The sequence below is a fragment of the Sprattus sprattus genome, assembly GCF_963457725.1.
Source record: "Sprattus sprattus genome assembly, chromosome: 5".
NCBI lineage: Eukaryota > Metazoa > Chordata > Actinopteri > Clupeiformes > Clupeidae > Sprattus > Sprattus sprattus.
In genome coordinates, this window is record NC_137924.1 from 24742728 (window position 1) to 24755334 (window position 12607).

At 46.1% G+C, this 12607-nt stretch overlaps 1 protein-coding gene across 1 annotated transcript; it reads left to right on the plus strand.

Moving 5' to 3' along the window:
* The first annotated feature begins 780 nt into the window (after positions 1–780).
* Positions 781–12190, plus strand: sik1 (salt-inducible kinase 1). Its single transcript, XM_080838798.1, has 14 exons — positions 781–1031; positions 1596–1819; positions 2021–2137; positions 5098–5161; positions 5522–5683; positions 6079–6203; positions 6304–6427; positions 6570–6790; positions 7330–7479; positions 7615–7722; positions 7930–8155; positions 8263–8517; positions 8682–8874; positions 9002–12190. The coding sequence occupies exons 2-14, from the start codon at positions 1667–1669 to the stop codon at positions 9555–9557; spliced, it is 2454 nt and encodes an 817-aa protein (XP_080694924.1). The 5' UTR covers positions 781–1031; positions 1596–1666; the 3' UTR covers positions 9558–12190.
* Positions 12191–12607: the final 417 nt, after the last annotated feature.

The window sequence follows — 12607 nt, forward strand, 5'->3', positions numbered from 1 at the left end:
ACACCCACATGCACACATCCTCTCCTTCTCATTCTGCAGAGATCAGGGTGGATTACAGACAACCTTGTCACTGAAAGAGAGGCATGAACTTCAAACACATCTGTGTGCAAACGTATAGGAGCAGGGATGAGTGCAAAATCATTTTCTTTCGCTTTCGTGTGTGTGTGTGTGTGTGTGTGTGTGTGTGTGTGTGTGTGTGATATGCAGCTGCCTGCATGCAGAAACAGTTAATCTCCCTTTCTAGCAGAAAATGCTAAAGATCTCTGGTATGAAAGGCAAATGGTGGAAAATGTAAAAAAAAAAAAGATGTATGCAATCAAAGTCTAGTTGAGTTGTTCAAATAAACAAACTGAACTTCCCAATGTGAAACTTAAATAAGAGGAAATAGTCAGCCCTCACGCAGAACGAACATTTTCTGTTCAGAAAGCTGTTAGCACCGAATGCCTTCCAGCAGGAGTCGACTCTAGCGCTGCCCCGCGCTCAACACACACAGTAACAGCTTGAGAGGAAAATCACGTGGTGACACATCTCTGGGACTGGCGTCATCGTCTTCATCTCCAAGCAACCCCTCCATCACCACTCACGTCACCGTACGCCGAGCTGCACTGTTGCCCGGCAACTTGTGCCTTGCGCGCTAGCCCGGCCTTGCGCCCCGCTCCGAGCTCTGACGCGCGTGTGACGTTAATGAGGTGGCTATCAATTTGTTATGGCAGGACGGGAAAGAGGTGGAGTTCCCAAATCAGACGATTCAGCCCGTAGCCTTTTCCTGCATACCAGCGGATCGCAGTAGCGAGTGCTGAAGCTTAGGTGGCCAGAAGTGTCATCCCTGTAAATAGTCCTGTTTGTATTCTACGGTTCACGCGGAGAGTGTATCTGTACATACACCACTAGAAGTTATACGGGAGTGGATGATTTTGCTTAGTTTTTTTATTCTAATTCGGAGCTCTGATATCCATGTGGAATGACGTGTAAATCCGCAGTTGTGAATCTTTTCGATTGTGAAAGGAGCTGGAATTTGTTTGTCTGTTAAGGTGAGTGTACTTTATTTTCTTATTTGCTTTTATTTTATGTTTTTCTTTGGCTTGGGTTTTATATATGGTCTACAGTAGTAGGTCTAATGTCTCTACTTTTTGTTCTATTCAAACGTACAGTCCAACAGCTGTCAAAGTCATTATGGACTACTTTTAATGCCTCGCAGTAGGCAACTATGCGTCATAGTTTTCTACCTTTTGAAATGCAGTGTATTGAGTATAGATATTATTATTATTATTATTATTATTATTATTATTATTATTATTATTATTATTATTATAATTATGAGTAGTAGTAGTAGACTTATTATTATTATTATTATTACTACTAATACTACTACGAATGGTTAGAAAGTCACCTTTAGAGACGCGGTGGTCTTGAGGCTAAGTGTAGTAGTCGTCACAATTAATTCCCGGCTCAAGCTACTACGGATAATAATAACATTAATAATATCAATCATAATACTAAAAATAACAATATTAATAATTAGGTTATGTTAGAATTGTGCACCTGTAACTGCCATTTGTTTCATGCATTGACATCAGCCTTCTTTTTAATTCCAGGTACAACATAAGTTGCCTTAACCAAAACCAACAGAAATCCCCGCGGCAATATAGGAACACAGCCTCGCACCATGGTGATCATGACAGAGAGCGGTCCGGGGTCTCAGCCCAATCCCTCGCAAGGCAGGCCCCTTCAGGTCGGTTTCTATGAAATCATCCGCACACTGGGCAAAGGAAACTTCGCCGTTGTCAAGTTGGCCAGGCACAAAGTCACCAAAACACAGGTAGATAAACATTTACCTGCTGTAAAATATTTATTCGTTCATATATGTTATTACAGTCCACTTGCATGTAATGTAAAAATTCCATTCGTAACACTTACATTGTTCTGATTGCGTGATATTTAAAGCACTGCAATATTGAACATGAAAACGTGCTGCTACATTCGATGTAAATGTTTATTTTATCTTTCTCCCTACTCACAGGTCGCTATCAAAATTATTGATAAGACTCGGCTCAACTCCTCAAACCTGGAGAAGGTCTACAGAGAGGTGCAGATAATGAAGCTTCTCAATCACCCTCATATCATCAAGCTTTACCAGGTAGGTCCATTTTCCAGTTCCTAACAGTTAGGACCTTAATTCAAATTCTAATGCTAGAGGCATTACAACCATAGCATACACGTTATGGAGTTCAATAGCATAACAATTGTACTCTACTGAGTAGTGTAGCATTAGAGCATCTGTGGTTATGACTAAGCTAGGGTATTGTAGGGGTTTTCTTGTGAAAAATTAAGAAATGACGTGCTGCATTTATAACCATGTGCATCTGCGGGAACTTACCCTGTGACAACACAACAGAGAGTTTTCAATTTTCATGTGGTACTGTTGCAGTAATTTTAGGGACATTTTAGGGAAGCCTGGTTTGAGTGCAAAATTGGAATTTAGTGTGCTGCTAAGGTCACAAATGGCCACCTTGCTGTTTGGTAGTGAGCCCACAGATGTGTGGTGGTGCTGCGTTCCCCACTGAGTGCTGGTCACACAAGGGCAAAGCAAAGCTCTCCTAGCTTTGAAAGGGACCGGGGATCACCTAGGCACGTTGTACTGAAGCATAAGTACAGGTGCGTTAGTGCAATCCCCCCTGACCATGATGACGATAGGGTGTGTGTGTGTGTGTGTGTGCGTGTGCGTGTGCGTGTGTGCACGTGTGGTTGTGTGTGTGACTGGTGACTTAAGGGGTTAGCCTCCTCTCAGTGTGTTGGCTGTCCGTGTTAATTAATGCTGGTGGAGTGTGCAGCCGCCCTCACGTGAAGCTGTCCGTCTCCAGAGATAAAGGGAATCTGATTTCGTCCTAAGAATGCCTGGGTGCTGGTTGTTTTCTCAGCGGGTGCCAGGCACATGTCAGCATTTTTGTTTGCCCTCGAAATATTTCACCCCTTCTCCCATTTTTTGTTTTGTTGGTTTTTTTCCTCCTTGTGCCATTTGGGTCTGTTGCGCTTGTTTATTGATCACCAGCTTTCGGACTTGTGCTGAGCTTGTGAAAGTTGTTCTTTTTCCCAGAAGCTGAAGTACTACCAAACAAGATCATCCCTCAAGGATTGCTTTGTTGCAATAGCAGTCCTAAAGCGTCTATGGCTGGAGGTCTCTCTCGTGTGCCAGACAGTCCTCTCTCGTGTGCCTGACAGTCCTTGTCTTTCATAGGCCCATGGAAATTAGCAGAATTAATCTTCATCATATTTCACTGGCACACTGACCTGATTATTCTTGTGTTCAGAAGAGCACTTTCTGTACCATGAGCCAGCAAGGATCACATGATGGCCAATAGAAGGGACAGAGCCCTCGTGGGCAGTGGTCACTTTAGCATGGTCTTAAATCTGTGTCACTCTCACAGTCTAGCTAGGTCACGTCATTCTGTCTTTGGTGGGAAAGGGAGAGAGATGACGGGTGAGACCAATGACTCTAAAGCACTGCTTTTTACAGTCGTTGGTTGAGACGCAGCATGTATGCCACACATTTTGAATGGTGGAGAGGGATTGCCACAGAATGTGATACAGAGGTCTCCCATTTCTCCCATTGCTTCTTTAGTGACAGGAATAAATTAAAAGACGGCTCTACAGAAGCATCTGTTTATTTAAAAAACAGGCGAGAGGGATATAAAAAGAAAACCCCTCAAGAGGAAGAGAAAAAAACAGCCATGGATCTGCTGACCCATGGCGTGTCATGATAAGCTGCAGTTTCCGTTTTCTCACTGCCTGTATAAACACAATGATTTTTCCCCCCTTTGCATTTTTTTCACCATGGCAGTCACAAGACAGACATTTCTTTTTCCCCCTCAACACTAGAGGTTTTTAGCTAGGCGTTCCTTTTCTCTCTCTCCCTTCTTCCTCATCCCCTCATCCCCTCCCATCTCCATCCTTCTCCTGCAGTGAGGGAAAAAGTGACGAGTCTTGTGCGTGTTTGTGGTGTGTTTACAGTGTGAGTGTATGTGTGTGTGTGTGTGCCACCCAAGAAATCCTTTTCTTCTGAAAAAGGTGACATCGCTGGCACCTCTGGCCTGACATTGAAGGGCAGGATTCTTAGGAAGCGAAGGCTATCTGAAGATAAAGAAGGGCCCCTTTTTTTCTGCTCTGACTTGACCTCCTTCCCGGTCGAGGGTGAACACTGGGGGTTGTGTAACTGTGCCTCGCCCCACTCAAGCCTGGTGACATTTATGTCAACCCGTTGCTGTTTTGTCTCGCTTGTTACACCTTGGTCTTACTGAACTTCTTTCTTTTTTTTCATGGGCTGTTGTGCAAATCTTAGCCCATGCTTCTCAGTAGAGTTTTATATTACTATCCACCCCCTCCCCTTAGGGCTCTCCCAGGAAGGTTTTCGGATGTTCCAGGAAGAGTATGGGACATTGCATCCTCCTTCCCACCATTTAGTTCTTTTTGCTTTCTTTTCCGTTCACTTGCCAGCGTAAAGTTTTCACACAGGCCTCGGGATATGCTCCAGGCATTCCTAAGACACAAGTTGATTCCTGTTTTTTTTGTCAGTGAGCTTTTCGTTCATGTGTTTTTCATATACATGAAGGAAATGCTGTAGCCAGGTTTCAGCTGTCAGCTGGTGATTTGTGTTTCTATGTGCTTGATGTGTTTGACAGAGGGTTTTGAGTAAACGAGATAGACATAGATGGAATTTTTGACCCTGCATGTGTGTGTGTGTGTGTGTGTGTGTGTGTGTGTGTGTGTGTGTGTGTGTGTGTGTGTGTGTCTGAGTGTGTGTGTCATGTTCTACTATAAATAAAGGCCATTCAGGAAGTACTTGTCAGCTCCCTTATGCAACCACACATAGCAATGGAAAAGCAAACACCCATCTTTGGATGACAGAAGATATGGAACAAATGAGTACTAGTGTGGACGCAAGAGAACACAAAAACACACCAAAAAAACATGCCTAGAGTTTGAGTCAATTTATCCTGTGTAACTCTACTAGCTCCCCGCCCATTGCATTCTGTAGTCTGTTTGTGTAGTAATGTAATGTAGTACTAATGTGTTATTCCCTTGTTTTGTTTTGCCATCCAGGTTATGGAGACGAAAGATATGCTCTACATTGTCACAGAATATGCGAAGAACGGAGAGATGTTTGGTGAGTAAACTTTTAGAATATTCTGGCTTTTTTAAACCCGCCAGGCTCCCATACAGTCAAGAAAAATGGTTGGCATGTGTGAGCCCCTTTGAGCTTGGTGTTGAAACAGGGTGGTCACTGTGGTCTGGATAAGTGGAGTGGCATTTAGCTCACTAAGAGCTTGTGGGGTTGGGGATTCAGAGGGGGGAACAGGTGTGGGATTTTGCAGGCTTTATGTAACCACACAGAGGGGATAAGCTGATGTTCCTCAGACCCACCATTAAACCAGACAGCCTGTCTGCTCACCTGTCTGTGTTATCTCAGGACCACACCGCTAACCTCTACTCATCTCTCTCTCTTTCTTCCTCTTCGCCACTCTAGACTACCTGACCACCAACGGCCGGCTGAGTGAGGAAGAGGCTCGCAAGAAGTTCTGGCAAATTCTGACTGCGGTGGACTACTGCCATCGCCACCACATCGTGCACCGAGACCTCAAGACAGAGAACCTTCTTCTCGACGCCAACATGAACATCAAGCTAGCAGGTGGGCACAGGGTGACTGGGCACTCACTGGCTTGGTAGAGAGGCTGGCACACACTTTTGTGCGCCAGGCGAAGGAGTTAATAGCCGCATTCATTGACAAGATAATGTAATAACATAAAACTCAGTAAGCAAATCATGTAGCCAATGTGATTACCTCATGAGGCCTTGTTCTGTTGGTAAAAAACCTCCTAATGTCTTTTCCATAATTAATCATTCTTTCATTATAGCTGTTTATATTTCATTATACCACATTACCAGGCTGTCCTACTTAAAGTGAAAGATCGCATAGAACATTCTGATTACAGGGCAGATGTCAGGCAGTGGGGCTTGTCAATTAAAATCCCTTTCTTCTTCTCTCTCTCTCTTTCTCTGACCCTCCTTTCATGCGGTTCACAGATTTTGGTTTTGGGAACTTCTACAACGCCGGTGAGCCTCTGTCCACGTGGTGCGGCAGCCCACCCTACGCTGCCCCTGAGGTCTTCGAGGGGAAGGAGTACGAAGGGCCTCAGCTGGACATCTGGGTATGCATTTACACCAGTACTACAGTGAAGTCGAAAAAGTCTGCTCATCCAAAACCTTGCAGCAGAGTCTCATGTCGTCCTGTTTCTGTGCGGTTCACAGAGCTTGGGTGTGGTCCTCTATGTGCTGGTCTGTGGCTCTCTGCCCTTCGACGGGGCCAGCCTGCCTGCCCTGAGACAGCGAGTAACAGAGGGTCGCTTCCGCATCCCCTACTTCATGTCACAAGGTGAGACACACTTCAACGAAAAAACCCACCCACCTACACCAGCTCGTTTCACTTCTCATTCCCTCACAGTTTGTTTATCTATAATTCCTTTGTCAGGCCTTCATTGTTAACAACCTGTTAACATTTTTTTCACTTCCTCCAGACTGTGAGAACCTGATCCGTAAGATGCTAGTGGTGGACCCTGCCAAGCGGATCACGGTGGCCCAGATCAAGCAGCACCGCTGGATGTTGGCTGACCCCGCAGCCCCCCTCCAGACGCTGTCGATGTCCCTCACTGACTACAACTCCAACCTGGGCGACTACAGCGAGCCGGTCCTGGGCATCATGCAGACTCTGGGCATCGACAGACAGAGGACTGTGGAGGTAAGCATCTGAGAGAAGGTGTGAGGGAGCGGGGCTGGTGGGCAGGGCTGGCCGGCAGGAGTGGCGCTGCTGGATGATCAGTAGACATTTGGAGTTTGAGAGTGGAGGTTAGAGTGAGGGGGAGAACTAGGAAGAAATGTTATACAGTGGTGTGGGGGACATAGGGTCTTGAGGTTAACAAGCATAAGGGAAGGAGTTGTGTGCGTGCCACAGTTAAGGAGTTAGTGCAGGCATTCTGCCACCCCCTCCCAGGCGCCACTACCAGAGGCACCCTATATCCCACTTCGCCTCGTGGCTTTAGAGGCATTTTGCCATCGGAATTAGGCTGGATAACTGGCATCTGTTTTCTAAAGCCAGCATATTGCATGCTTACGCCTTGTTGTTCTCGCAGCTTCGCCTGACGAGATCAGGCTTGGCTGTCTCATGCGTGTGTTCGTGCGTGTGTGTGGGACGGGGGGTAGCGGTAAGCCTCAAACAGTAGGAATCCAAACGGGGCTTATTGAAAGGTTCTAATTCTATTTGCTTCCCACCTGTTGCAGTCGCTCCAAAGCAGCAGCTACAACCACTTCTCCGCCATCTACTACCTGCTGCTGGAGAGGGTGAAGGAGCACCGCAGCCAGCAGCTCAGCCGTCAGGGCGGCGCCTGGGGTCAGAGACCCAGGAGCACGTCAGACTCTGCTGTTCCAGAGGTGAGAGATTGCAACAGGGCACTTCAGCAAACCTCCTGCATGTTTTTTTAGACGGTTGACCTAGCTTGGCACAGATTATAGGGTAAAAGTGATACTTTTTTCTAATTATGGACTCTTGGTTCTTCTGTTCTCCAGGTAATCATGGAGTCTACAGATAGCTTCAGAACAGCCTTCCCGTTTCCGGCCAAGAAGAGCACCCGCATGCATTCAGACATGGACTGCGACCAGAGTGGCCTCTTTCAGGTGAGGATTTTCCCCAACTTCAGAGCAACTGTCATTTTCCACACGCATGCCATTAGAAGAGATCTCCTCCATACCACCAGTTGTGTGGTGCTTAGACCCTTTCCTGTTTCATGTTACAGATGTGCAGTGAACCCCCACCCCTCCTCCCTTCTCCACTCCATTAGAGACAGTGGCTCTAACGTGAATGCCCTCTCCCCTATCCCCCAGCGCGTGGTGTGCCCTGTGGAGGCCAATCTGAGCGGGCTGCTGTGGAACCGCTCCATCTCGCCCAACAGTCTGCTGGAGACAACCATCAGCGAGGAGGTGCGCCCCCGCGACTTCGAGGAGGAGGAGGTCTCGGTCACCGTCGCATCGACTCCCCCGTCGAGCACCTCTTCCCGGCGGCACACGCTGGCCGAGGTGTCGGCCCGCTTCCACCAGTGCAACCCTCCCTGTGAGTGCCAAGACAAACATTCCTACACAGCAGGTCCCAGTCACTGCTTGTTGTGATAGCCTATGTGTATGACAGAACACAAACTCATGGGGCTTTTCTATCTGCAGGTATCGTTGTCCACCCTACTGATGGAGCCGTCTCAGACAGCTGCCTCAAGTACTCCTCCAACCCTCATCCTGCCCTCTCCAACCCCATTGAGGGCCTGTCCACCTTGCTGAGCTCTGGGGTGGGCCCACGAGTACTCGCCCCTGGTGGAACTCCTCTCACCTTCTCCTCCAACCAGCTCCTCCAGGCCCAGGGCAGCCTCCACGCAGCCAGCTTCCAGGAGGGCCGGAGAGCCTCCGACACCTCCCTCACTCAAGGTGAGCGCTGGTTCATATGTGTTCACATGAGAGGGGGGCACTGTGGAAGGATTTTCTTTCCATCTCCTTCTTACATTATCATGTTCTCCATAGTTATTGGCCATGAAATTACCTAGTTCTAGACCTGGATCCAATTTAACCTTTTGACCTCTGACCATCTCCAGGTCTGAAGGCATTCCGGCAGCTGAGGAAGAACACTCGGACCAAGGGACTGTTGGGGCTTAACAAGATCAAGGGGCTGGCGCGGCAGATGTGCCCTCCGACCGCTTGCACCCGCGGCAGCCGAGGCTCCCTGGGGCCGGCCATGTGCGCACCCAGCGGCCGCGGCATGCTGGAGGAGGTGCTGCACCAGCAGAGGTCAGAGCCGTGGTTTTACTGTTGAAAATCTTCATGCTAGTCTCAATATGTCCCGCTGTGCACAGTTCTGTCCGGGCGAAGAGTTAGGCTGTGGTGTTAATCTTGCACTCTTTGCTTTGGCACACAGGATGCTCCAGATCCAGCACCAGACCCCGTCTCAGGTGACCGCTCAGCAGCCGCCGGTCCTCTTCCTCTCTCAGTCACACCAGCACCTGCACCAGCACCCGCCGTCCCCTCCCCCCACCAACCTCTTCGCCCCGGCCGCCCTGTTCTCTGAGGCACCAGTGCTTCTGCCCCTGTGCCAGCAGACCCCTCTGGCCCCACAGCCTCAGCAGGCCTCGCTCTGGCGTCAGCCCATGGATTCCTTCTCTACCTCCACCTCATCCTCCGCCTCCGCCTCTTCTTCCTCCTCCCCGACCATGTCCCCCGTGGTCTCAACCGCTCACCTGCTGGAGGCGCGTCTGCACATTAGCCAGCACCCTTCCGCCCACCCCCTCCAAGCCCGGCCGACTCTCTCCCACCAACACTTCCAGGCCCTGCCACAGAACCAGGGGCCCTTCTCTTTCCTGCCCCAGCAGGGCAGCTGGAGCCTGGGCACCACAAGCGCACAACAGCCTGAGGTCCAGGAGCTGGTCTGCAGTGGACAACAGCAGCAGATTAGCAGCTGCGTGATGGTGAAGTGAGAGCAGGAGACGAAACACTAGACGCCATCTGAAGTTCACTTGCAGAAGAAACATGGAGAGTAGAAGTGTGAGAGGTGGTGAGAGACGAGGTCGATTCATCACACTGGTTTTGCTCTCTCCTTCTATCTCTCTTGTCTATGACTCAGTCCCTTTGTTTGGTTGGATGAGACCAGCTGAGAAGAGGACAGTCACTAACAATGAACAAAAACACAGAAGTGTTGAGGCTGAAACCATCTGACTTTGTTTGTGATGGTAGCAAACAAAAAATGAAGGTGTCCTATACTTTTTAGATACAGTCTCTTTCTTACATAAAACCAAGAGAAAATATTAAAAAAAAGATGCAAATGACGATTCCACACTTTTGAGCAACATGCAAGTCCACATTTGTTGTTGTCGTGTGCATCTGTGACTCAAACAAAGAAGCAATAACCAAACTCTCAGTGGAGGCCTTCCACTCTTGTCAGACTCTGGACTCCCCTTACAAGCAATAAGTAATGGCTCTTTGCCCAAGGGGAGAGCTGTGGAGAGTGCAAACGATTGGACTCACTTGAAGAACGGAGGACTGACTTCCATAAAGAAAACAAAATGCTTATGTCAAGTCAAAGTAGTTTTTTTTACTGTATAAGAGTGCAGGAACTGCACGTCTTCCTGGTTTGATTTCCTTTTTTTTCTTCTTTTTTTTTTAAGTTTGCAGACTAAGTGAGTTTTTCATTTTGTCAGGCAAGACCAAAGTTTGGGGATTATCGGTTGCTTTGATTTACATGCCTTGTTTGTAGCATCAGACATCCTAGACTTCCAACATTTCTCAAGAAAAAATGCTATCATTGTTTTGTGAACTGTGATTTGAAAATTCGCTCAGCAATGCTTTGCGGGGTTAAAGCTGCTTCACGTAGAAAAAAACAGAGACGTAACTGGTACGTTATGATGCTTTAAAAAAAAGTGGAGGGGGTTAAGCAAGCTTCTAGCTTGATTACAGAAGCGAGTGCTGCCTGCTGAGTCTTCGACTAGGAGACCGCCCAAGCTAGGTGCAGTGTGTGTGTGTGTGTGTTTGTGTGTGCGCACACGCAGGTGAGACTGTGAAGATGAGCTGCTTTGCTGCTTTGTATTATGCCATGACCAGTCTGTGATCCACATACTCACACACACTATGTGTATTGTGCCACTTCTGTGGTGACAGTCATTGGCTCCTGTTCATACATCAAGTATTTGACCTCAATCCAATTATTTGATTAATTAATTGTCTTTAACCCCCCTCCAAAAAAAAATTAAAAAAACTCATAGTGACATCATATCACTACCTCTTCCTCCACCAGAAATAGAGAACAAAAAGCTTTTTTGGGAATAGTGCAATATTTCACATTGAAATGTAGAGAAACCAGGAGAGAAAGCTCATGTAGGAAACAAAGAGGCTTCAGATGCCTAAAGTGGTTGTTTTCTAACTTCTTTTTTTTATGATTGTATGAGATTATTTGAACACGGAGTGTAGAATGACATATATTTGTACACAGTAGAGGCCATGGTGACTTTTTGCTTTGTCTCTACACGACACAGGTTGCCTTTGAGTCCTGGTGTAAAATGGCCGTACTAGTGTAAGCCAAAGAAAATCTAGAGTGGGGAGAAAGAGGTAGATGTATCACTGCCTTTTTGATCTCCATAGCTCAGTGTACGGCTTTCTTTGCATTTCACTTCAGCTAAAGCTGCTTCCATGACTAGATGCTATGGTGGTATAAATGGATTCTCCCTGTCTCACAAGGACCATGGTTGTATTTATATATTCTTATTACTTTATTTGTGAAAATGAGTTGATGTCAACTTAGCAATAGACTTTCTGGATGAATTGTTTTGCTCGAGAAACATTGCTCTTAGATGCTAAAAGTAGAGTGCAATCGAGTTTCATGTGCTTTTTTATTTCAGATTAACTGTATGTTGTTGAAACACCACCATTGAATTTGCCATGTCAACCACCTTGACTGGAGTTTGGTTTGGTAGATCTCTCCACTTGAATGCTGTGCTTGGTCGATTCACAGTATCTTTGATAGCGTTTCTCCTTGTCAAGAACAATATGAGACAATGTTCAAATTTCCATTCAGGAAAAAAAATGTTTGAGGTGGGATCAGTCATTACACAGTGTTAACATTTGCTCCGTCCAATGATGTAGGTTGCACTCTCCACCAACGCTTGTGCCTTTTTCCGAACAAATCCTACATGTGGAAAGAAAAACAGGTTGATTTTAGTTCAGGATTCTAAAAGCACATAAACTGATATCCCCAACATTTCAGTCTATGGTTTTAAAAAAAAATCAATTTTGAATACTTTAGTTTACTTTGGTTTGTTGGGAAAAAATGCACTTTATTAGAAAAACCTCTGTTTCCGAGGAAGATGAATCCAGAAGGTTACTATGACCAGTGATGTGACATGTAACCATTGGACACACTACAACCTTTGATGCAGATCTAAATGTTTCTCATTTTTGGTTATTTCCAATTGCTGATGTAATTTCCTGATTTCCATGCTGTGTGTGTTTGTGTGCGTGCGTGTGTGTGTGACAAGCTTTTTGTATGAAGATGAAAGAGTGTTGTAGAAATGAAACAATTGTTTTATTTATGTGGCTATTTATTTGAATAAAATTTACTTCCTAAAAATTCAGACGTGGAACTTTGTTTTCCTTGGAACTGCCTGGTTTATTTTCAGTCAACCTTAGACAATAAAAAGCAATAAACATTTGATCATTTTGAAAGATTTAGGAATAACAAAAAATTATATTCTATCAAAAACACCTGCACAGATAATATGCTACTTCAGGCTGTTTCATAATCCAGCTGACATCACAGAGCTACTTAGTGGCAGTCACCAGTTCATGACGTTAGTTTTCTTTTGAAGTGCGAGTATTATTCAATTACTGATGCACGTCAATGACAATGTAGTTCTTTGATGTTGTAGCCTACTGCTCTCTTTTTTTTCAGAAGATTAAATTGCATTTCTCCTACAGCCTATAAGGCCAAATTGTTAGTACTCCATCCAATCAGATGGATTAGCTGTGCTTTCAGAGA

What these genes read in the sequence shown, in the direction of transcription:
- sik1 (XM_080838798.1), top strand. Translation starts at nt 1,667, where the DNA reads ATGGTGATCATGACAGAGAGCGGTCCGGGGTCTCAGCCCAATCCCTCG. An exon ending in ACAGACAGAGGACTGTGGAG is followed by an intron (nt 6,791 to 7,329) that starts GTAAGCATCTGA and finishes CACCTGTTGCAG; the next exon opens with TCGCTCCAAAGCAGCAGCTA. An exon ending in ACCAGAGTGGCCTCTTTCAG is followed by an intron (nt 7,723 to 7,929) that starts GTGAGGATTTTC and finishes CCTATCCCCCAG; the next exon opens with CGCGTGGTGTGCCCTGTGGA.